At 48.0% G+C, this 24719-nt stretch overlaps 1 protein-coding gene across 10 annotated transcripts; it reads right to left on the bottom strand.

The window, feature by feature from the left end:
* Positions 1-113: 113 nt before the first annotated feature.
* On the bottom strand, positions 114-24019 carry LOC120824861 (uncharacterized). 10 transcript variants are annotated; one of them, XM_078109309.1, is made up of 22 exons: positions 23648-24007; positions 19460-19583; positions 17665-17762; positions 15095-15240; positions 14823-14918; positions 14152-14273; positions 13790-13898; positions 13415-13523; positions 13044-13138; positions 12169-12304; positions 11385-11684; positions 10381-10479; positions 10105-10289; positions 9443-9524; positions 8068-8135; positions 6975-7082; positions 6312-6413; positions 5986-6124; positions 4905-5704; positions 4167-4827; positions 2955-3678; positions 114-2073 (listed from the first exon to the last, which is right to left on the bottom strand). In XM_078109309.1, the coding sequence occupies exons 4-22, from the start codon at positions 15236-15238 to the stop codon at positions 1989-1991; spliced, it is 4164 nt and encodes a 1387-aa protein (XP_077965435.1). In that variant the 5' UTR covers positions 15239-15240; positions 17665-17762; positions 19460-19583; positions 23648-24007; the 3' UTR covers positions 114-1988. The 10 variants fall into 10 exon arrangements, with proteins under 10 accessions (XP_077965435.1, XP_077965431.1, XP_077965432.1 ...); XM_078109305.1 differs by having other exon boundaries at positions 19532-19583; positions 23648-23985; XM_078109306.1 differs by having other exon boundaries at positions 6975-7079; positions 19532-19583; positions 23648-23985.
* Positions 24020-24719: the final 700 nt, after the last annotated feature.

Below are 24719 nucleotides of genomic sequence, written 5' to 3'. Positions count from 1 at the left end.
CACCTAACCATACATAAGTGGGCTGTCATATTGGGGTTGCTAAAGAGAAAAAATCAAAAAATAGTTCCTGCCAGTTCATTGGGTTCTAAAATAACACTAAGAGTCATGTGAGGTTTAGTTTATACATTTATTCAGATCACAGCTGTACAGGAATGCATCTTCACAGCAGAAACACAACCTAAACCCAACCATCGCACAACAGCCGTCACAACACATCCAGAACTCAACCATAAATGTACAGGCTCAATCACCTCACCTCATTTCAATGTTTATAATTATCATCATTATTAATTATTATTCACATAGAACCATCTGTCTCTCAAATATATCTTTGTTTTTAAAGAGCATAAAAATACAAGTGGACTTTTCATCGGGATGAACACTGGTGGTTGTTCCACTGTCTGGCCTACGTGGGCGACCAAGGAAAACTGGGGTGCCGATGAGCAGCAGAGCCAATTTCTTACAGCTTACAGAGGGGACTTCTACGGGCTCGTACAAAGCTTCTCAATGGTTACAGGAGGACCGCAGACAGGGTGATTGATTTTGGGGGGGGGGGTCACTTTGGACTCTCAACGTTACAACTCAACGTTATGCTACATAACAGACACACAAGGAGCGAGGTTTCATAAGGGGACCATGAAAAAAAAGAACATTAAATATGTTTCAATGGAAAAGAAAAGACAAGAAATCAAAAAACGCTTTGAATATATGAAGAAACACTACCAAGGCACGGAGAGATGCAGAGATAACAAAACGGACACGGGAGGAGATCAAAAGGAGGGGAGACAAGATAGAAGGTGGGCCGATTAGAGGCAGTTTCACTAACCAACACTAGAGGGAGCTCTAACAGCTGAAATACCCAGGTATATTATAAACTCTATGTATACTGGATGTACTATATAAAGCATTGAAATATAGGAGTATCTTTTAAAAACACTGTTCACTGCAGCAGGACAAAAGGATACACCGCATGAGTGTGCTTGTATATATGTGTCTTTGCATGTAAATGTGTGTATGTGAACGTGGAGATTCATTTCCAAGCAAACCTCCATAGATGGAGCTAAACACCAACAAAGCAGAACACCAGCAAGATTAAAACCAATGTAGTGTGGGTGCACGTTTGTGTGCGTGTGTGAGTGTGTGTTTGCAAGTGTCTCAAAATCCATGGACACACATCTATATTATTGTTCTGATCATTAGAATAACTACTGTACGAGTGGGAGGACATTGACATGAGCATCAGCAGGGACTACACACACTCGTAACGACAACAACGGCAACGGTAACAACAACGGCAACAACAACAACAACAACAACATGGAGAGAGACGACACACAGGTCAGGAAGTCCGGCTAACCACAACCTCATACAGAAGAGAAGTAGAGGCTTCGATTCATCCGTTTGACATCGCAGGGAGGGGGACAGACTCAGAAAGCGGCCTGTCTTTCAATGTGCTTTTAAAAACTCTCTCCGGCATCTCATCTGTTTGCATCTCGTCTTATCGATCTATCCATCCATCAATCTGCCTGTCACGTCTGTCAGTCACTTTGTGTGCTTATTTTTTTATTTTATTTTTATTTTTCTTTGCAAGCAATATGCTTATCTGTTTGCCTCCCTGTCTGACCGAGATAGCTTCTGCATCGGTCTCCAGAGGTGGAGGGATTGTGCTTCTGGGTCCACGCGACTCGCTGGGCTGCAGAGGTCAGAGGTTGTGTGAGAGCGGCCGCCTCGCATCGGAAGGAGCGCCAGAGCTACTGCACCTGGACGAAGAGGACTCCCCCCCCCCTCCCTCCCCTCGGGTATCACCGCACAAGGCTACATGAGAAGCGCTCACGCACGAGTGACATGCGCACAAACACACACACACACACACACACACTTAGAGCGCCAGCGTCGAGCCTTGGGAGTGTTGTCTTGATACGCCTACGGATGGCGGGGGGGGCGGTGGGGGGGGAGAAGGCTCGTTGCAGATGAAACCTGGGCACGGATCAGTCGAGCATCGCATCCAGTTGGTCTGCCAAGTCGTCAAACATGCTGCCGATGTCGTCCAAGATGGAGACTGCAGCCTTTTTGCTGGAGAGGGAGACGGGGATGTGAATGAGGCAAACGCACCACAGTCAAAGAGGAATGGAGGAGAGTGTAAGCTGCTTTCTTGGTTTGCATTTTAAAGATGTCTTTATGATTAACGGCATCGATTTTCTTTGTCGGGGCAATTGATATAAATACACCAACCTAGTATTCTTCTGTTTGTTTTGACATGAGGCTTTAAATACTACAGCGTGCATCAGCTCTTAGCAACCGTTTCTAAGGCACAGAGTCTAGCCAGAGGGATAAATTGGGGAGAAAACATGATTCATCAGGTTTCCATGAAGTCTGAACTTTGTCGTCACCTTCAAACTCTGATTGTATGTTTCCAGGGAGTTTTTTTTTTTCTCAGAAAATTGTTACCACATTGTCCATTATCACCAGACCACAGCTGAACCCCCCCCCCCCCCAAAAAAAAACAGTTCCAGTAAGAGACTCTCTTGAAACCACACGTATTCAAAAACGTCTGTTTTTAGTTTTCATGCGTCACACAAACAACATGTGGCACACTCATTAAGGCTCTTTGGGGAAACCCCGGCTATGTTACCCTATCTTCAGTCGTTATGCTACGCTAGGCTAACCTCAGATATTATCTTCTAATCTACTTCGTGTGAAGAAAGATGAGAAGCATATTTGCAAAAATGTTAAACTATTTCTTTTAGATCTCATCGTTGTCTGATGAGCAGGACTTTAACTTGGAATAACTATAAACACTTAAATAGTCCTTTTCCTCTACATCATGGGAGGAAAAAAATCAACTCATTTTGGGAATTTGGAAGCGAAATAATGTTTGATCCAGAGAGATCATAGTTGGATGTGCATGGTTCCTCCTGTGTCAAAATCAGATGATTAACTTGGTGAACACTCACTCATTTTGCGTGTCGTCCTCTTTGATTTTATGTTCAACAGCCTGCACAGCTGCAGCCAAGGAGGCGCTGGTCTCCTCCAAGCGATGCTGCACCTCCTCCCCCTGCTCGCCTTCCTCTACGCGACGCTCCCTCAGATTCTCCTCCTCCGCTTTCTTCCTCTCCTCCTCCTGCTCCGTCTGCCTCCTGTGCTCCCTCTCTCGCCTCCTCTCCTCCTCTTTCCTCCTCTCCTCCTCCTGCTCCGTCTGCCTCCTGTGCTCCCTCTCTCGCCTCCTCTCCTCCTCCTCTTTCCTCCTCTCCTCCTCCTGCTCCGTCTGCCTCCTGTGCTCCCTCTCTCGCCTCCTCTCCTCCTCCTCTTTCCTCCTCTCCTCCTCCTCCTCCTCCTCCTCCGGCTCCCGTCCGCCCAGCAGGTCGATGGAGAGGCCGGCGATGGACGAGCGGGGGGGCTTGACCGGGTGCGGGGAGGGCGTGGAGGGACTCTGGGCCGGAGAGGGAGAAGCGAGGGGGAGTCCTGCAGAGAGTGAGGGAGCGGACGGGGCGTCGGGCGCTGGAAGAGGAGCGGCAGAGAGCGGAGAGGAGGGTTTCGGGGGCGCGGTGGGGCTGGCTGCAGCGGGGCTGGTGGCAGCGGGACTCATTGCAGCCGGAGCTGCTGCGGCTTTGCCCGGTTTAGGTGCTGTTGGCGGCCCGCGGGGTTTCGGGGACACGGGAGGAGGGACGCGCTTCGGCTCTGGTCCGAGAGGAGCAGAGAGAAAGATTTTCAGTTTTCTTATAGAGAAATAAGCAGTCAATCACGTGCATAAGAACTATAGGAGAGATTTCTATATGAAATATAAATGTATATATGATCAGATTTTTGCATTGCGTCCAACAGCGCCAACACCGCTCTTGCTGCCAAGTCCAGTTAATTCTGTCACCCTCCTTGTTGTTTGTTTTCCTATTTCTTTTATCCCGTGCCTAAGGATCATCTGCCTGTGACCTCGGCCAGTTGACGCCACTCACCGGCTTGTCTTCACCTTTCCCTCCATCCGACTTCCCTTCACTTTACCTGTTCGTATTATATCTCACACAAGGTTACTCCTTTTTTGAGGAGGGCGACGTGCGTTTTCCTACCAAAGCCTTCGAAATGTGTCAATGTCTGTTTGTTACATGAATGAATGAATCACGGCACATTATTTAGCATGAGAACAGACAGAAGCTAAAGTGTGTGTATCTCACCAGGGCTCTGCGCGGTTTCGGTACTATCAGGCCCCGGTATGGGGACCCTGCGCGTTGGGGTTGGGGGGTCACCCTGGGCCTTCCTCGGGGCGGTGGACGGTTTAGGTGACACCGGCGGCCTCAGGGACTTCCGTGCCTCCATCCACTCACAGATGTCTCTGTTGGCCTCCGTCCTATCGGGGACCTCAGACACTGGCCTGCGCCTCAGGACAACACCGCCGTTCTGCTGCGGGTCGCCGGCGTTTTTCCGGCTACTGTCCGTTTGGCTGCTGGGGGAGCCCGACTGGTTATTGCTTTGAATGACACCTTCTGTATGGTCACTGGTGCGCTGCCTCCTGCGTGTGGTGTCAGAGCCCGTTGTCGGGGTTGTTGCATTGGCATCCACGGATGGAGGCGCCTCGGAGTCCGGCGGCTGAGGGCGCGTCCTCCGCCGGAGGGTCGTTGTGCCGTCGGTGACCTCTGAGGAGACCACGGTGGAGCGGGGTCGAGGCTCTGGACGTTGCTGGGCTGGTGGCTGGGCTGGTTGCCGGGGTAACAGGTCGGTCTGATCACCAGGGAGGCCCTCTGGCCCACTGATGGTCCTGCGCCGGCTCAAGACATCATCATCCTCGGATCCAAGACCGCCGGCGCCCGGCTGCCGGCGGAGGACAGGCGGACTCACCTGGAGGTCACATGATTGTTACGCATATGAATGAACGTTTTGACACCGACCGATCCAAAAGACACACGCATACGCACCTGCAGGTAGTTGGTGCTGCCTCCAAGATTCTTGGACAAGGTTTTGGCTCCAACCACCATGGAGGTTTCCAGCATAGCAGCGAGGCTGCGAACACTCCCGGACGCCCCCTCTGATCTCTCCAGGCCCGCCGAGTCCTGAGATCTTAAAGCCGACCCCAGGGCGCCGCAGTCGCTGGCCCGCCGCTCCCGATAGGTTGGCAGCCCGAGCAGGCCCTCCACCTGTCCCTCTCCCTCCCCGTCTCCCCCGGTAATGGAGGAACAGGACCGCTTGGGTGGTGTCGGGGGCCGACCTTTCCGGCGGGGACGGAGGGTGACAGACGATTGGCTGCGGTTGACGGTGACATCATTGGGGGCGGGGTGCGTGGAGCTGCTGCGGCACACCGTGGCGTATCTAGAGTCCGACTCCGAGCCAATCAGACTGTGGGTTCTCCGTCGCTCTTCCTCCACGCTGGGCAGGCGGAGCATCGGCACCGAGGAGTCCGCTGCCGCCGTCTGGGTGGAGGGCCGCGGGCGAGCCCTGGGGGAGGCCTGGTGGGGCCGGCCGTGCGGGGGGGTCCGTGGCGGGGTTTGCGTCGGTGTGTGGGGAGGAGTCTGTGAATGCACGGCACCCGGGCGAGGTTTGGCCAGCGGGCTGGGGGCTCCGTCCCTCTGCTTCTTCGCCTCCCTCCGGGGCTCCGAGCTGGTGCTGCCACCTGGGCTGGGCGGAGGTGTGGACGGGCTCTGAGGAGGCTCCGAGCTTCTTTCTCCCCTTTGCAGCTCCTTCAGTCTCTTGACTCCCAGCATCAGCTTCTTCTGATGGCCTGAGGCGGAGAAGAGACAAAAATGAAAGCATGAACAATAAGAAAACGTCTCTTCGGAGAGACTAGAAGAGACCATTTGTTATTGGTTCTCTTATTACCATCAAATGGACACAAACAAACGGTGGTCCTTTCGGCACTAGTAGCTATGATGAGGTTTAAATTCCCCGGGACAAGTCGACTCATACTTGTCATTTATATTTAGAGAGCCAATCAAAGGCTCTGTATTTCCACATGCATTTTAATATTATATTCCCCATTTTAATAACGTAGTGGTTTCTTACCAAGTTTAGTAATTCCGATCTCTTGCAGATCTTCAAGACTGATGTCGGAGACAAAGTCAATGTTTTCATACCCGTTCTGCACCAGAACCTGGTAGTACTGACTGAGACCGAGGTGAGACAGCCAGTCTGCCAGATTGGCCTAAAACACACACAAGGACACTCGAAAATAGGCACCATGTAGAAAGCTTGTGCTCAAGATAACAAGATACAGGGAAGAATTCCACTGCATTTTCATTTAGAATAACTAGTTTGTGGAAGAGCTGCATATATGTATTTATACACATCTCCCCCTTGTTGTACATTACATAATACTCCAAGAGCCTTACAGGCTTGTGGTCTGGCAGCCAGTCCGTGGAGGGCAGCTTGCTGATCTCTGATGTTAACTTCTTTCGATGTCCAGGCTTCATGACCCCGATTCCCGTTAGGTCCTTCAACGCAGAGCACACTTAGTCACAAAAGGAAATCACCACAGCTACTGAGGGTGTGTTTTTTCTTGTCTCTTGAATGTAAACAATGAAATGCGCACGTTGGACATTTGTACAGGAGCTGTGTGGGACATGCCCGCAGGATTATTTTGCTTTTGATAATCTCTGATGAGTGTCTCCTGCCCTCAGGGGGTTTATGTCATACCACTGTGTTCGCTTCAATGCACAAATGCAAACACACACACACACACACACACACGGGCACTGAAAACACACTCAAGGACAAACACAGGGCAGCGTTTACAGCAGAGGCACAGAGCACAGGTATGTAAATGAAGCGGACAGAGCATGAGAGGCGACTGGTTGAGGCTCGGGACTCACACCGGGAGAGGGGAGGGTTGGGGGGACGGAGGGGGGACGGGGGCAGGTGACAGAGACAGGAGGGCGATGATGACATCATCCACGTCAGTGGGGAGCTGATTTGAGGCCTGAGCTGGGCGCAGCCTTGACAGACAAGGGGCGGGGCGGGGCGGGGCGTGAGGGGGTCAGGGGTCATGACCTTACCTCAGGGGTCATGCGGCTAATGGTGTCTAGATCATATCCCGCGGTGAGGAAGTGGGTGGTGTAGAACTGCAGCTGAAACTCACCCAGCCACGCCACTACTGCCTGCTTCTAGAACACAGAACACAGAACGCTACTGGCCTGCTTCCAGAGTCCACTGAGCACGCAGCCGTTCTGGAGCACAGCATGGCAGCCGGCTCTAGAGACACGTGAGAGGAGACCACCGCAGACCCCAACCAAGCAGCCTGCTCCGAAACACAGTTAAGAAGATTCCTCAAGAAACCAGAGCGTGAACCTCCATGATAATCCCAAAAATGTAACCTTGCTCTACAGGGAAGCCACCAGCAACGAATGGAAACCTGTTACACGTAACAGCAGAGCTGCGCGTCAGCTGGTCTTCAGCCTACAGATCCAAGTGGCACAAAGCCGGCAGAAATGTTCTATATTTATGCTCCAAAGCGGTTTCTCACATAGTGCCACTGCTACATGCAGTGAGATCACTTCGGGGGGCTTACATAGTACACTCCGCGGGCCCCATTTAAATGTCAAAGTATATTTGTTTTTTACTGTCCACCCGGCATGCCCGCTATATTTAGCAAATACATTTAGTATTAAAGAATGGTCGATTAAATCCACCAATCAGGATACACTACTGCTTTCTCTCCTCTGAAGGAACACTGCTGTCGCCTGGCAACCGGTGGACGTGTGTTTCTACAACACACACACACACAGAGACTTTAACCCCCCGCCTCATGCAACACACTACGCTGGTGCTAGAACACAGAGCGGCAGCGTGTGGGGCCGTGTTTTTTTCAGTGTGGTGTGAGGACAGGGGGTGGGTGGAGGAGACAGAAGGCGAGACAGAGAATGAATGTGTCTGTCCCCCTGGCTGTCTCCATGGTGACACACTCGCATGCCCATCTTCAGGTTGTCGCCTGTTCAGGTGCCGCGCGGACGCCCCGCTGTGCGCGCTGAACGCGCCCCTGAAGATGTCCGTCTCTCAAACCAAAGCACCGGTTTAGAGAGAACGGGAGCAACAGAGAGAGAGAGAGGCGACGCTCCAGAGTGAAGCAAATCTGCCACCCCGAGAACTCACTTTCCCATCATCCTCTTCTGCCTTCCGCTCAAAGGACCGCTGCTCGAGAGACGTGCCGCTGCAGGAGCCTGAGGTCGGAGGTGGAAAGGTGCGGCAAAGGGAGGGAACCAAGAGAAATATGTTACTGTTGTTTCCCTCATTTGTGGTTTTGTTAATTACATTTTTAAATGAATAATTACCTATTAGTCCGTATGTAGTATCTAAATTAAAACGTGTTGAAGCTGGATGTAGCACGGTACGGCTACATTGAAGCTAGATAATATTACACACAAAACCTATCTTCACTTCTGCAGACAGTCCACAGGAACAAACTATTTAAATGCCTTACTAACTTATAATACTAATAATGAGACTTTTAGCACCGTTAGTGCCGTTTGCACTTGTCTGCATTCTTAGTATTCTTAGTTTCTACCCGCCATTTCCTAGTAGACGCCCATGAGAGGAGGCAATCAACACATTATGAATATGATTATCGCTTATAGCTGATTGAAATTCAAATTCAAAGTGAAGAGAGGTGTAGGTTGGCAGCCCATATTAATAATGAATAGGACATTTACTTAACATCTTTTCAAGATGAGGCGTTCAATTGTATGTCAATGTCAATTTTATTTATATAGCACCTTTAAAGGCCAGCGGCCAGCCAAAGTGCTTTACAGGATAAAAACAATCAACAAAAAAATACAAGCAAACGTAAAACAAACAAACAAGCAAAAAACAGTAAAACAGTAAAAGGCAAACAAATAAAAGATCCAATGCAGGTGACTTAACTCAGCCAAAGGCCAATGTGAACGAGGGGGGTCTTAAGGCGTGTTTTTAAAGTGGAAAGGCTCGTTGCAGACCGCACAGGAAACGGCAAAGCATTCCACATTTGTATTGAAGAACCATGCTGGATAGTTTAATAAATACCATTAAGTGCTTTTGGGGCCTTTTAATAGTAACGAGCAGTTGAGGATTGAAATGAAGCCTGGCTGAGACTCTGAAGACTCTGGCAGTGGAGCGGCTTGGCGCGACACTTCCCACGTACCACTTAAACCAGTAGAATGACAGCAGACTCAAATATGCTAATTTATCAGCTTCCGTCAAAGCGATATTGTTAAATTCAAAAGAATGGGCGAAACAGAAATTGTTTCTGATATGAACACACAGGTGCTCTTTAGAGGGCCGCGTTGACTAAAGGAGAAATGATTCATGAAGGCAAATATCAAATCAGTCCCACAGGCACCTGTTGCTACTTTGATCAATGTGCTCACTTTACTGCAGACTACAGGGCGCTGTTTGAAAAATCCCCGCTGGTATATTCAATTGTATTAACAACAGACTTTTTCAAATCTGTTTTATAAGCTTTTATGTGGCATTTGGGTGATGAAGTGCTTACCCGCTGACTGCTCAACGGACTGCGACTGCTCCAGGAGATGCTCCTTGGCCTTGACCGACTGGGCAAGCACGGTGGCCAGGAGCTAGAACACACACACACACACACACACACACACACAATGAAACATTTACTCAAGCATAATAATTCACGTCGAAAGGCGTCCCCAGTGACTCAGCTCAGAGGACTAGATGCACACGTAGATTCTGGCTTCTGAACCTCTTCCGTTTGCATTTCCTGCAGTTTAGCAACAGCAGATGCAGCTAAAACCTAGAATGAATACTCCTTAAAATAGATGATGTGCTCACACGGCAATACGGGAACACCTTACAATTTGGCTAATTGCTGATTTACTTTTATTTTAAGGTAGTACATTAAAGAGTAGTACATTAAAGAGACGTGCAGGGTTACATCACAGTCATTTGTGATTTGTGTTCACACATCCATCTCAAATTATATTAAAATGAAATAAAACAGTATAAAAATACTAAAATTAAATTGTATGTACAATTTGTATATGTATATGGACTCACTACCGGAAGAACAAACTGAGCAGGAAGCAGAATTGTGGTTAACCTGGTGTTGTCAGAAATGTTTTTTTTTCTTCTGTTTCCCAGAATTGCGCTTGTTGTTTTGTGACGGGAACACGCAAAGACTCTTCTCACCTTCACCCCTTCGGCCTGCGCGTGCAGCCCCGGGGCGTTGAGCCCGTGCGTGTTCACCCCGGGCGTGGATGCCGGGTGCGGACTGGGCGCAGGCGTGGTCAGCACGTGTGTGTTTCCAGAACTCTGCAAGCTGCTGGTCGACCGAACACTGCCGATGCTGCCCACACTGCCGCTGCGCTCGGCAACTACCACACACGCGCACACACACACACACACGCACATTTCAGTGTGCAGTATTGATTACACAGAGAGCACAAAACACACTTGTCAGTTTACCTGCCAGCGGTTTGCGTAGCACCCAGATGTCCTCACTGGTGCCACTCGGGTGGCCCAGCGTCGGAGACCCTTGAGGACTCAGCTCAGCGGCCCTCGAACCTGTCACACACACACACACACATGCACACACACACACACACACATGCACGCACACGCATTTGTTACTGATGCCTTTTTACTCTTTCTTTTTTTAAAGAAAGCTCTTAGTCAAAAATGCAACAGCTAATCAGCGGCTTCACAGCCCTTTTGTTTTTTTCGGGTAGTTTCATTCATATGAATGTAAAATATATAAATGTATAAAAATGTGTTTAGCTGTTGGATGAAGACCAGCAAACAGTCACACAGAAGCGCACGCACACTTCCACATTCATAAATACGTAATTATTCATAGCGCTTGCACTGCCTCTAAGTGTTAATGATGTTGAGTCTCGTAAAGCTCCACAATTCCACTCAGGCGTGTCCATCATAAGATGGTCTGCACAATATAAGTACTGTGCAAAACACACCGGCTTTATTCTAAACTAAATCAAATGATTCAAGCTTAGCTTGAACACTTGAAGCTTTGCAAATAAATCTCTAAATGACGCCTCTCAGATTTGATATAATATACAAGAATGTGAAGATATATAAATGGTGCAATAAATGCATAATTTCAGGGTCAGTCCACTCAAATGACAAAGGCGCTATTCCAGTGCAGTGAAAATAAAAACTGATGCCACATGGAATAAAATATGTCCTGGTCAATTAGTATTGAAGGTTTATTTTAATTTAAAAAGTGACTCCAGAACTTTATCGTCAAAGCTGGACAGCACGAGGAGTGAAGTGGGAAAGCATGTTCAATAGTTTTGTCATTAGGGTGAACTGATCCTTTGATATATACTTATTATATATACTTATATTTTACTTATTTACATACAATTCACTTAATAAATATAACAAGCAACTAGATGATAAGCGTGAAAAGGATGCTTATCTGTGATTTAAAGTGATCCTACAGTATGTACCTGTCTGACTCTGCTGCTCCTGAGAGGTGGAGAGAGGAGGAGGAGGAGGAGGAGGAGGAGGAGGAGTGGACAGAGCAGGAGTAGACAGCGAAGGAGGAGAGATGGGAAAAGGAACGTACCCAAACGAGGAGAACCGAGGGAGGGACAGTGTGTCGGGGTGATGGGGAGGAGGGGGAGGCAGATGCAGATGCAGGGGGAGGACTTTGGAGGGGGGGTATGAGTGTCCGTTGGCGGTGGTTATGGGGCAGGGGTTGGGCCTGCGGAGCAGGAGGGTGTGGCACTGCTGGGACGGGGAGTGACCTGGACATGAGCCAGCAGGGGGGAGGTGCAAAACGACAACACAACAACAACAACAACTGATCAGTCAACTTGAAAGAAAACAAATCTAATAAGACCCGAAAACGTACCAAAGTAACAACTGATTAAAATCAAAATATGAGAAAAGAATACATCCATATATCCACAGGGAATATATCTCTTTAAATTATAATACAATATTTCTGGGGTAACAAAGCAAACAAACAAAATGAACAAAACCATCACAATCTAGCGGAGCGGGTTGGACGGGGTTGATAATTAGGAGGTTTAGAGGAAGGTTGACAGCCAATAGGGGACAGTATTGATCGATGGAGATGATTGACGGGTTGGGGAAACAGACTAAAGAGACCGATGACGCTGCATCTAGCTACGACTAATGATCAGCTGCAGCTGCAGAACAGCCGCCGAACTCACACACATGCGAAGACACACACATCCTCCCACCCATACCCCCGCGCACACATACAGCTGTGATGTGGGTGGTCACCTGCCCTCTTGATGACTTCCACCATGTTGGATGGGAAGTAGCCAACGCGGTCATTTCCTGTGCGGTTGTCATGAATACAGCCTTTCCATCGGCCATCAGAGTGCTGCTCCAGAACCTGTCAACACACACACACACACACACACAGACACATTCAGTTTACAAAAATAAGACGATATGCTGCACCTAATTAATAGCACAACTTTGTGCCAAAGTAGATTTCTACAAAATTGGGGGAGCAATAAAACATACAATATATTTCTCAGCTAGTGAACACCTTGGTATTATCCATGTGGGTTGCTAGGCAACACAGCCGCACCACCCACTCAAAAGAAATTAACTATCTTAAGAGGGAATCACTGTACAATCATGAACTGTGATTACTATACAAGTAGAAAAAAGAGAGGCCGGCTTTAAGGGGGGGGGGGGTTCTTAGTTTCTTTCTGCAATAGAGGGATATCAGTGTTTCAGAGTGCAGTTAAAGTTTTAATCTCGAAGGTCTCTGATTCGGTCTCAGTTGCGTCAGCAATGGCCTCCAAGCAGAGTCAAGAATTTCTTTTTTCATTTGAATGGGAAAAAAACTCATGATTAACATCACGTAGGCCTACCAACAGAAATATACGTGTGACAAAATGTATTATATTCTCCTTATTTCAAAATGCGTAATAAATATCCATTTAAGCTCACCTAACGCCATTAACACGTCTAAATGGGTCACGTTAGCTTTATCGGCTAGCGCTGGCTTGCTAATATGCGATAGACACACAAAGCTATTACCGGTGTTCACAGTACACTAAATCTATGAAGACCGAGTTGAGTAAGATACAGCATGTTGTTCAATTATCAGATCTACGTACTGTGATAATGTCTCCAGCTTTGATGTTGAGGCTGGTAAGGTCGTAGTTGTTACAGTAATCCTTCAAAGCGCGCACCTGCATCGCGGCCGAGGCGTCTACAGCAAAAGAGAACAGAGTACAGAGAGAAACGTCACAGCAGTGGAGTCCAGTAGAGGACCAGGAGACCATCAGGGGGTCTCGGGTAGTTGGAGAGTGAGAGGGACTTGAATACATTGTACATTGTACTCTTTCTTCTGTGATTAATGTCCTGCAATTTTAGGAAATAACACAACCGTTGAAAAAATGATTTTTAATGCACGACTACTTGGTGATTCCTCGGCGTTGGACTGTGGCACCTAATTGAGCGGCGGTTTGCTGTCACACACTCTCACCTCTCAGCAGCTGTTTGATCTCTCGGCTGGCCTGTGTGGTGGTGAACTGGTTAACGATGTCCAGGGCCGTTTGACTCAGAGTATTTCTCACCCCTGCACTGATGCCGCTCTGGGTGGAGGTGGAGAAGATGTGCAATTCACAATGGGGACACAGTGGGCATTCCGTGCATGCTAACATGGAGAGCAGAACTGAAATGCTTTGTATGTCTGCACTCATGGAACATTCAAATGCATCCCGCTGCAGAGTTGGACAATGCAATACAGTGCTGAGGTTTGAAACTTGATCAGCTGAGGAGAGCGAGGCCGCTTTGACAACAGTTGCTTTTGTAAACAGGCGGACAGCGAGGCGGGTGACGGAGGGGGCGGGGGACTCACATCCAGCAGCAGACGCACTACCTCTGTCTTCCCACAGAGGGCTGCCTGATGCAGCGCTGTGCCGGACTCAGACTGTCTGTTTATATCAATACCGGCCTGAATCAGCAACCTGCAGCACAGAATAATGACACAGTTAACCTTTATTTGCATGGCAGCTTTCATGACGTTATTTCATCAAAGTGCTTGTATAGAATAAGAGATTTAGACTCAGCCTATGCAAAGAAACCCTATCAGGTGAATTGACAACAGATCTCTAGAGAAGGATTGTCACTCTGGAGGATAAATTAGATTAGATGAGTCAGACCCATTGACATCTAAAGACACACACACACACACACACAGAGACTCAAGGTTTTTCGGACCGTATGACATCTATGTGTCCGTTCTTGGCGGCGAGGTGGAGAGGTGACACTCCGTTGGGGTCGGAGGGTTTCGGTTCCAGCATGGCTGCACACATGTTACTGCTGAGCAGGAGCTGCACCACCTAAAAATACACAAAACATTACGGGAATTATACATCTGATTCCATTTCAATTAACAGCATGAACCTTTGGCAAAATTCCATTTAATGAAATCAAGCCACTGCAGCAGAAACCGTGCGCCCTCTCTTCTGACTGCCGATGTTTTTGAATATATCAGCATCTCAATGTAAATGGGTCCCACTGATTGCTACGTGTTCCTACGTGTTTTTCTCGATTACAATGCGTGATAGGATTTATAGCAGATATTTGTTAATTATCTTACATGTGCGTTCTTGTTTTAAGACATATTTTATGTTGACTGTCTTAAGTTGTATGTCTGAAAGTCATCGTTGCAGCACGTCTGTATTGGACAAATCTTCTGTATCTTCAGCGTGTTGTATCTCAATTAGCAATGTTTTTTTTCTAAATGCTGCACACAATCTGATAAAGACGCTGGTGTTTTGTCTCTTTTCGTTTGTTTTATTACTGGAGTGCGTCTCAAGGTCAAAGTAAGAGAGGCTTTCCCTGGCTAGTAAAGGCGAAAAAGGTGTTTTTCAGTTCAATGTACTCACTCCGACACGACCAAATTCACAGGCGAGGTCCAGCGGCGTTTTCCCCGCTGAGTCTGAGATGCACGGGTTGGACTGGTGTTGCAGCAACATCTCCGACTATAAAAACACACCCGCACACACACACACTAATCTTACTGGCACTTGTGATTTTCCTCGCTTGGACCAACCACAAATCATGCATGCATCCTCAGGCACACATGATGCACATCATAGAACACACACACGCACACACACAGCCACCATACGCACTGAAGAACACAAACACACGATACCCCGTCATAGTGTCCGTGCTGAGCTGATAGGTGCAGAGGAATCTGTCCTTCATCTGACTGTCCGTTGACTGATGAGCCCGACTTCAGGAGCATTTTCATCGGTTCCGTCTTCCCCTGCCATGCAGCGTAATGCAGAGGACGCATCCCTGCACACGCACAAATACACAAACGCATACAGAAACACACGCAAAGTTGACAGCGCGATAAAACCCGGAGCCCACAAGGACATGCACAGGTACATACGCGAACACCAGGATATAAAGACACATGAATATGCACACATGCAGTTATTGTTGTTTCTACAGACAGACCAACACCATGATTGTGTGTGCCGTTGCCATTGCGACAGTTGTGGCCCGTTAACTTCCCTTTAAACTAAACCGCCTTATTGCAAGTTGCGTATTCACTGAGGCGAAGTGTTGTGGTTACCACTAACACATCACCACTACGAAGCTCAGAGATCCGGTAAACTGAATGTCTTTTGGTTTGACAAAACAAGACATCTCTGGGACCTTGGGTTGAACCTTGTTATTATCTTCTGACAATCTATGATGGATGGAATAATCCAAAAACAACCAGAAGGCCAACAAACAATGACCAACGTTAATATCAGGCCTAATGTGAGTGCAATTTTGGCAAACATTTCTGTAATATCGTTTTTTCGCTGTAGAAACGGATTGAGGCACATTCTCTCAGTGTCCCTCCTGGAATTGCAATCATACTGCTGTTGACATGCTCGTGACCTTTTGCGACCGTTGGAGAATTGTTGGTGCGAGCGCGTACTCAGCACAGACGACGCAGACAAACTGCTTCCAGACAAAAGGGCAGAAGAGGAAATGCCCTTTAAGTGGCTGAACCGGACCTTAAAGGACCAACGCCAGGTAACTGGATATTGCGAGACGTGCAGGAAACGCGAGGTGATCCAAAGTTAAGCCGAGCACAGCACAAAAATCCACCATGGAATCACAACCAGTGCCTCTAACCAGAAGACATCAAAGACCACTCTGCGTTATCGGCTGCAAGGACCAGTGAGTGTGTTTATCATGGCAGGGACCCAAGACCCTCAGCCTCGACACCAGCGATGAGCCACATCGTCAAGCTGAAGGAAGAAGCCCCCCCGGGCTGGCTGGCATGAGGGAGCCCTGACTCAGGAGAGAGGTGCTAGCAGGATGAGGAGACACTGTGTGTTTTTGAGGAGTTACAGAAGCCAAGCCTCTATGAAGAGCCTAAGAAGAAAAAATGACTCAGCCTCAAAGATATTTCAGATGTGTGTGTGCAGGAAAGGATTTCACTTAGACTTTGCGGAGAAATAGAGGCGCTGGACTCGTTTGAAGATGTGGGGAACTCAGCCATAGTCTCGATTCGAGAGGTTCTTGTGGGGGATTTCTAGAAGAGATACGACTATTTCTTTCCAGTGGTGGATGGGGGATTTAATTATGAACGCTCACTTGTTGAGATATTGGAATTCATTTGTCCCGTGTGAATCTCAGGAATACTGCTTCATTTTGTCAGACGCTCGTGTGCGAATCGTGAGAGGATTCTAAAACAAGATCACCATAAATGCTCCACAGAAACGTGACACTCGCAGCAAAATGGGGGTTTCTGAAGCTGGAAATACCCGGAACCGTCTTCCTAGAATTGTCCTGGCAGAGTTTATCAACACAGAGTTGCTTTCCCTTTTTTGTGCATAGGATCTATTTTCGGACTGGAAATCAAGCCCAGAGGCTCAGGCCTGCCGGATGTGCAGGTCAGTGACCTTAAGTTGGCATCTTTTTGCAAAACAACATTTGGTAGTCGCACATGATGTGGTCTGAACTTCTAACACTTCCCCTTGTCCCATCTGAGTGAGGGACACAACAACATGTATCAACATGTAATAACATGTAATAACATGACACAGTTCCCTGCTCTGTGGTCTAAACGTTATCGAAAAAAATGCACCATCATGCGGCATTGAAGAAGTCTTGTAACACAAATTCACATTTGCAACGTTCACTGAGGTTATGTATCGAGAGAGACTTCTACCCAGTCGGACCTGCAAGCGGAGGAAACGCCGGTCGGGACCACCTGGCGAGGATGCCTGCCAGTTATCTCTATTGAGAGCCATACTGGGGATGACTGAGCTGACTGGGTGTGTGGAGGCAGGAGGCCTACATCCTGGAGGGATTATATCTCCCATCTGCCCTGAGATTTCTTCGTCTCTTTTTTTTTTTTTTTTTTGGAATCTGCCAGTACAAGACGGATAAATTTGCAGCTCTGCTTCCGCTTGGCTCCCGGTCCTGCAGCCATGAAGCTCCTCTATTGTCCATTGTTTGCTGTGCACACAAATCTGTCACCTCGTGTAAATACCGTATGCTGCACGGAGAGAAGGTTTATATTGCCTTTCAAACGAGCTCACATTTTATTACACACGAGACGGTGTCATCAGTTACACGGGGCAAGCCTGAAATATTCTTAATTTCCTGCTTCTTTTCCCCGTGATTGTTGTCTGGCCATCTGTGTGTGCTTTGTACTTGTTTCATGTTAACACAGTGACTCGTGAGGACACTTAAATCTGTGTGTGTTCTTACCTTTATTGTCTTTAATATCCACTGCTGCCTGGGCCTCAAGCAGCAGAGCGATCAGCTCCTTGTTACCACTCAGAGCGGCATGGTGCAGCGGCGCCAACCTTCACGCAGACACGGATAATGTTTAAAAATACACATATTCACATACGGAGTGTGAAACCAGAGCACAACTGAAATAATCTTCAGCGTAGTGCAGCTCCGCCCATCAGCTCGGCCTGAGCGACGGGAGGGGGGCAAATGACCTACTTCCATTAATAAGCAATCTCTCTACCCCGGAGCAAAGCGTGCACACAACGCCTCACTGTGTGTGTGTGTGTCTAATGGATCCCTGGTGAATATAAGGGCTGGGCCCCGGAGCCAAATCAACCAATCATCAGTCATTACACGAGGAGTTTGATCCAATTATCCGATTCCAATCAACATAATGAAAAGATCTCCGTTATCGGATGGAGCCGAATGGAACACAATCACAAATCAAGCATGTGCACATAAAAAGCCTCAACACTCCGAGGTCTAAATATAACATCCATAGCTGTACATTCAGAGTTGAATGGAGAACATTTTGGAGGAAATTTAGAGCCGAGAAATTAAGGGTAATTACACCCGTCAGCCGGATATGTGTTTTCAAAGAGAGATTTAAGATCGCGTAGCGTGGCCGATAAGACTTTATTGATCTCGGAGGGCGATTCTCTCCTTTTTGTCCAAGTTCATCAGATCAAACCACGTGTCCGCTGCAGAAGTCTAAGGGGGTGTTTTGAAGGCGCGGCACATCGGGGAGGGTAAAAGCGGAAGCGCTGCTGGTCGGCACAAACTAGATTATGAAGTAGCGGTGAGAAGTAGGCTACTACAACACACACGTCGGTAACGGGATCCTTTGTAGATACGAAGGGCTCGTTCTGAGCTAATGAAAACACTATTGATTCTTTGTTTCAGGGGATCAACAGTTCTTCCCAGTACCTTCATATGTCCTCCGGTTGTCCTTGTGCTAAGAGCTTATTTATTTGTCTACTTCTCTGTACATTTTCGGGGACACGTGTGTACTTGGCCAATAATGCTGATTCGGATTAAACGCTAGAGAAAACATATAATGAATGCTGAATTTCATCCTGCAAATAAAAAGTATAACTTTCACTCTTTTATCTAGCTTTTGTCTGCACTGACTCCTGAGGGAAACATCTAGCTGCCGGCTAGCTGCTAACTTTGTCTTGCTTTTGTCTTTTTTTTAAAAGCCGCCAGCTGGTTTGAGATCTGTGAGTTGCAGACTGACGGCTAAACAATAAGCTGAAAGTCAGTATGAAGCTCCGTAAAGAGCCGGCGGGTTTTCTGTGATTATTGTCATCAATACGAGTCTACAAGCCTTTCACATACTCTTCACATTTTTATTGAGTTAATAGTATCAAAATATTGATCACAAGCTCTTTTTGTAAAGCCAGAAATGACTTTTTTTGAGCATTTTTTAATTGTATTAAATACGGTGGTTAAATTAGAATAAAATATAATAATGTCTGTGTAAGTATGAAAAACATTTTGAGTTTTTTTTACTGAAATAGTCAAGAATCCATCGAACATATTTTTTATATCTTGAACCTTAAACCAGAATCAGAGCAAACCAAATGTGATACCTATTAAACTCCCGTAGCAACGACCCTATGCAACAAATAACAAGCTAATAATACATTTAAAGACATGATATTATGTCCTGAGGATGGAAAGAAAGCAAAATTAACTGAGAAAGGATGAAGGAGAGAAGGTAAAACGAATAGAATCAGGGAAAAACAGAAGAATGAGTGAAATGAACCTTAGAAAAAGTTGATGGCAATGTGGAACAATAGGAAGGGGAACATGAATCAGAGGAGCTGGAGTCCCTCACCCGTCGGCATCCTGGATGTTGACGTTCACCCGCTTTGCTGCTCCGAGGAGCTCTGAAACCCAGAAGAGACACGCAGAGGCTGAGAGAGCAAAAGAAAAGGAGAAACTAACTCACGACAGAAACAGTTACTATTTAAATCGAACGAGAATCCGCTGATTAATGTTTTCTCTCTCCGTGTGCACGTTGTGATAATTCACTCCCTGCTGAGCGAGCAGCTACGCTTCTGTACCTGTGACGGTTTCTTCACTGCAACAACAGCAGCAGACGTCGAGGAGAAGAGATGAGGAGGATAACGTTTTAAAAAGTCACTTTTAGCACAGATTGGAGGTTTTGACATTTTGAAAATATGCAGTTAGGAATAGAATAGAATGAATTCCCCACAGATGTTACTAATGTAAACAAACTTATTACATCACCAAAAATAAATAATGTGGATTTATTTAAAAGGCCACGGTGATGCATTTCAGTATAAAAGGTTTATTTAGCAAACCAGTGTTGTATTTTGGGAAACACGATTGAGATTTAGATGATTGCTTGATTCCACCCGTTCACTACGTTTTTAGTATGTCTGGATTTGTGTACATCCTTTGTGTAGAAGCGTAAATGTGTGTCTGTGTTTGCATTACGTACATATGAATCAGATAGATGAAGGAATCAGACAGCGGGGCCGAAAACTCACAAAAAACAGCGCAACAACCCTCAGAAAAGGACGCAGAAAGAACGGTTTGTTCGTTTCAACTTCTTTTTTTTTTTTTTTGGTCAAACCCTCATAATCCACAGGCTGTAATCTGTAGCTGTTCTGTAATCTGGGGGAAAAGCTTCTCCTTCTCTCTGCAGCTCTATCTGCACTTTATCCCCTCATCCTGCTCTCACACTCTAATTTTTGCTGTAATTTGCTAAAGAGCGCGTGCTGATGATCGGTGGCTGTGCGGTTTTCTGTTTACACTCTGCAGCCGGCATCATTCTGCTGCATGTGCTTGTGTGTGTTTGTGCACGTGAAGGTCCACCCCCCCCCGTCCAGCTATCTTGGATTAAAACTACAAATCACCCCCCACCTCCCCCCCCCCACGCAGCAGATGAATCAATGAGTGCAGATATCTGTGTCGCCATCAGGGAGTCACATGACCCCGCCTCCAAACCACAAACGCACGGCAGCGCCGCGGCGTCCACACCCCCGCAATCACCACCTCCGGGCCGTTTGTCACGCCTGACTACAGAATAACTGAAGCCGTAGCATTTACGGAACGGATACACGGATAATTTAATCTCGCCATTCACAGCGTGGGCTTAGCGGAGCTCTGCGCTCCCTGAGTGTCCTTCTGGTTCTACTGGGATTTCCTCTATGATGAAATATCCTTCTGTCACAACACGGAGTCACCTAACATCACTTAATACCACCCCGCCCTCCCCCTTCTGACCCCAAAACAGACTGTATATTAATCAAATACGCAGACTAGGTATCCCGCTCCAAACTGGAGCAGGGTTCATCATTTTTCTCATTCTTCTAATGATTGAATTCTAGGCCTCGCACCACAACAAAGCCCCCTGTTACCACGGTAACCCCTCAATGTGTCGATCCTCACAGGCCTGTCAATCACGTGGAAGGGATTACTATGATACTATTCCATCGCATCGCCCACAATTTGCAACTGTTTACTTTGAAATCATGATCATCTGGGTTTTTTCATTTCAAACCCTTCGGTTTTGACGACGTGCAAAAGGGGACGAGCTGGTAGCCGCCGGTACGAGAGGGCGCATTCTTCCCAAAACCTCGGGAGAGGTGAAGTTGGAGGGTTCCTCGAGGGTTCTCATTACCAGAAATGTTCTGAGGTCCAGTTTCTCCCCCCCTCCGTGACTCCCCCACGCTTGTCATCGTGCATCTTCAGTTTGAGCGTTACACGTCGCCTAAAACAAACTCCGCCGCTCTGCTGCCGGACGATTTCCACGCATATGTTCCGGCGAGCGCACTCGGGGTCACAACATGCTGACGGTGCAGGAAGGACACCACACTTTGATCAAAAGCACACGGAGCACTATGTTATCATTCTGCAATGTAAATATGTATCGCTTCATGAACTATTAATATGAACTACTGGCCGGAGCACGTCGTTGATCTTCAACGGGACGGACACGTAATTACACATAATCACTTCCAGTTCAGTCGTGTACAACGCGAGTTACAAATAGGATACGGATGTTCTCTCTGAGACAAAAAGAAACCAAGGACAAAGACACCGTTACCAATTGGTTCATCAATTATTTGTCCGAGCACATTTAAGGTCCTGAACTTCAAAGTGAAGCAGAAGCTCTGACTCATTGAGACTTGGTTTCGGTCTCTTCTGTTTACAGCCAGAAGAATAACGCCGGCATTTAAATCTCTAAAAGCGTGTGAATAACGCACACTTTCTGAATGACCAGAATATTGGTTATCAATAGATCACTATGTCTAAATAGGAATGTATGTATAGATATAAATAAGGGTGTGTGATATATGTCATACTTTCCCTCTCACCTGCTGCTCTGAACATCAGCACTGTTAATAAAGAAGATCCATGACCGTCACCTGATGTGTCGGGTGTGTCTCCTGTAATTGTGTGCGTTGGAGGTGTTTGTGTGTGTGTGATTCTCCAGCAGAGAAACCAAGAGTTCCTGTTTAATTATTCAAACATAAACCTGGAGTCACACAGTCACACACACACACACACACACACACACCCACACACACACAGTGCTGCACACACACCGTCCACCACTCGCCCTTTAACCTCTCTCCTTCACTTCCTGTCTCTTTATCTCGCTGCTTCTGTCCTGCTCTCATCCTCTCCCATTCTGGTCCTCCTCCTCACCCCTCGTGTCCCTCACCCTCCAACCACCTCCCCCTTTCCCTTTGTCAGTGTGCAGTGGACTGAGCACTCAGAGCTGATCCGTTCTGGCATTTGAGGAGAAGCATTTTTCATGGCACTGCTGGAATGTCCAGAGACCGACACACCAGAGGAGACAAGCAGAGGAGGGAGGAGAGAGGAGGAGGGGACGAGGTTGGAGGGGAGGGAAGGATATGAGGCAAGGATAGAGGAGAGAAAAGGATAGAAGGATTGAGCAGCGGGCGGCGGAGGGTTGAGGAGAGAGGTGACAAGAAGGGAAGAGAGGAGGAGACAAGGGAAGAGGTGAGAAGTGGAGAAAGGAAAAAAAGTGAAGGGGAGAGTGGAGGAGAGGAAAGGAGACAAGGACAAAGGAGATAAGACGTAACAAGGGGAGAGGGAAGTAGACGAGGATAGAGGAGAGGAGGCGAAGAGATGTTAAACCGGGGAAGGTGTGAAACTGAATTAGGGGAAAGACGAGGAGAGGAAAAGAGGAAGCAGGACAGAAACGCTGTGAGAAGAGGAGGCAGCAGAAGGTGAGAGGAGAGGAAACAGGAGAATTTAAAGGGTCCCGGTGATGAAATGGGAGAGGAGGAGAGCAGTTCCAAGGCTGTAATTGAAATCTAATTATCACCTCAAGTCCCAGCTGACTCCACGTCAAACACCCTGCACAGACACACAAACGCACGCACACAAACACACACATATTTGTGCACACGTCCGCACGTGTACTCGTACCATCATCAAATTATTACCACTAACATCTGGCATCTTCACACACCAGTAATCCCCCCGTCCCGGGAGCAGTGTAGGACCTTTGTGTACTTCCACCTCCCTCTCTCTCACACACACACACACACACACACGCGAATACACGCATCCTTCTCAGTGTACACACGTACACACATTTTTGTGCATTCATGCAGAAACACACACAGTCAAGGGTGGAAGATGGGGAACAAGCATCCTCCTAATTTCTCATTTCCCTCTGATCACTGTTCTCACACATGTGCAACGTCATCACTATCACGCACTTAACGTCATAGCACACACACACACACAGACGCACATACGCACACACACAAACACACCTATGCAGGAAAAAAAGAGACACGCGTACGCACACACAACCATTAAACAGCATTTAGGCTAAATGGCAACACGTCAGATTTAGCCTGCACTGTCCTGACCTCCTAATGACAAGCGCGCGTGCGCGTGCGTGTGCGTGCGTGTGACAGGAGGATGGAGGGATACTGACTGGCTTTCCCTGGCCGAGGTCTCTGTAGAAGCCGCTGAGCGGTCAGCAGGTCCTCGGTCTTCGCGGCCTGGAGCAGCTCCTGGTCCTTCCCCATGTCCCCTCCGTCCCTCCCGCTCCCTCCGCCGCGCGACCCTCCCTCCGCCGCGCTCTCTTCCGCTGAGCGACCCTCTCTCCGCCGCTAATCCGCCGCTACATCCTGCCGCCGCTCCGGGCCTCCCCCTGGAGCCGAGGCGCGGAGGGGTTGCTGCCCGCCCCGGGGAGTGGGATGCGCCGGTTTGGGCCAGGGGTCCGGCGCTCGTCTCCTCCCTTGCACGGCACCTTCAACCCTCCTCCACCCACCACCACCACACACACACACACACACACACACACACACACACACACACACACACTCCCTCCCGAGCGACCGGAACGACCGGACCCCGCGCGCGCTCTCTCCGCCCCCACCCCCTTACGAAAAAAGACGCGACAAATTCCACCGATTCGACCCCCGCGTGACGGTTTCCGCGCGGTCTACGTGCGTGCGGTGGAGCTGATGTTCAGCGTGTGACCGCTGCGACGCATGCCGGACCAGCTCGCGCCAGCCCCAGCGTGCACACGCACACGCGCACACACACGCACACGCGCGCACGCAGTCACTGTCACGTATGGCATTACATAAACACGAGCTACTTGTGCGCGCGACGCTCCAGCTGTTGTAATCCCGGTGCGCGGGTTTCCACGCGCGTGCGTGCGGACGAGCCCGGGGAGGTGGGTTGACATAGAACGTGCTCAGTCGCGAGCACGCGGGGCAATGGTGGGGGGGGGGGGGGGGGGGGTCCCACAATGAATCTGTCACTTATCTCTCTCATATAGCAGATTGTAATTTCCCGTTTACATATTTTATACGTGTGTATTTCACTTCTAATAAATGTTCTTTTAGTCAATCCGCATCTAATGCAAAGCACTATTAATTGTATTTTTTTTTAAGGTGCAACACAAATAAACTGACCTGCCTCAATGTGTGTCGTCGTGGTGATGGTTCTACATCAAAGTTGTTTAAGGTTAATGAGGCAGGGATAATGTGAGGACA

This window comes from Gasterosteus aculeatus, chromosome 9 (assembly GCF_964276395.1).
Source record: "Gasterosteus aculeatus chromosome 9, fGasAcu3.hap1.1, whole genome shotgun sequence".
In the NCBI taxonomy this organism is placed as follows: Eukaryota; Metazoa; Chordata; class Actinopteri; order Perciformes; family Gasterosteidae; genus Gasterosteus; species Gasterosteus aculeatus.
Note: the sequence above shows the minus strand (reverse complement) of the source record. Positions and strands in the feature narration are given on the sequence as shown.

Coding starts and splice junctions, on each gene's coding strand:
- LOC120824861 (XM_078109305.1), bottom strand. CDS start 23,741: ATGGGGAAGGACCAGGAGCTGCTCCAGGCCGCGAAGACCGAGGACCTG. Junction 10,480..11,384: donor GGAGCAGCAGAGTCAGACAG/GTACATACTGTA, acceptor TGTGTGTGACAG/GTTCGAGGGCCGCTGAGCTG. Junction 8,136..9,442: donor GTCCGTTGAGCAGTCAGCGG/GTAAGCACTTCA, acceptor CTCCGACCTCAG/GCTCCTGCAGCGGCACGTCT.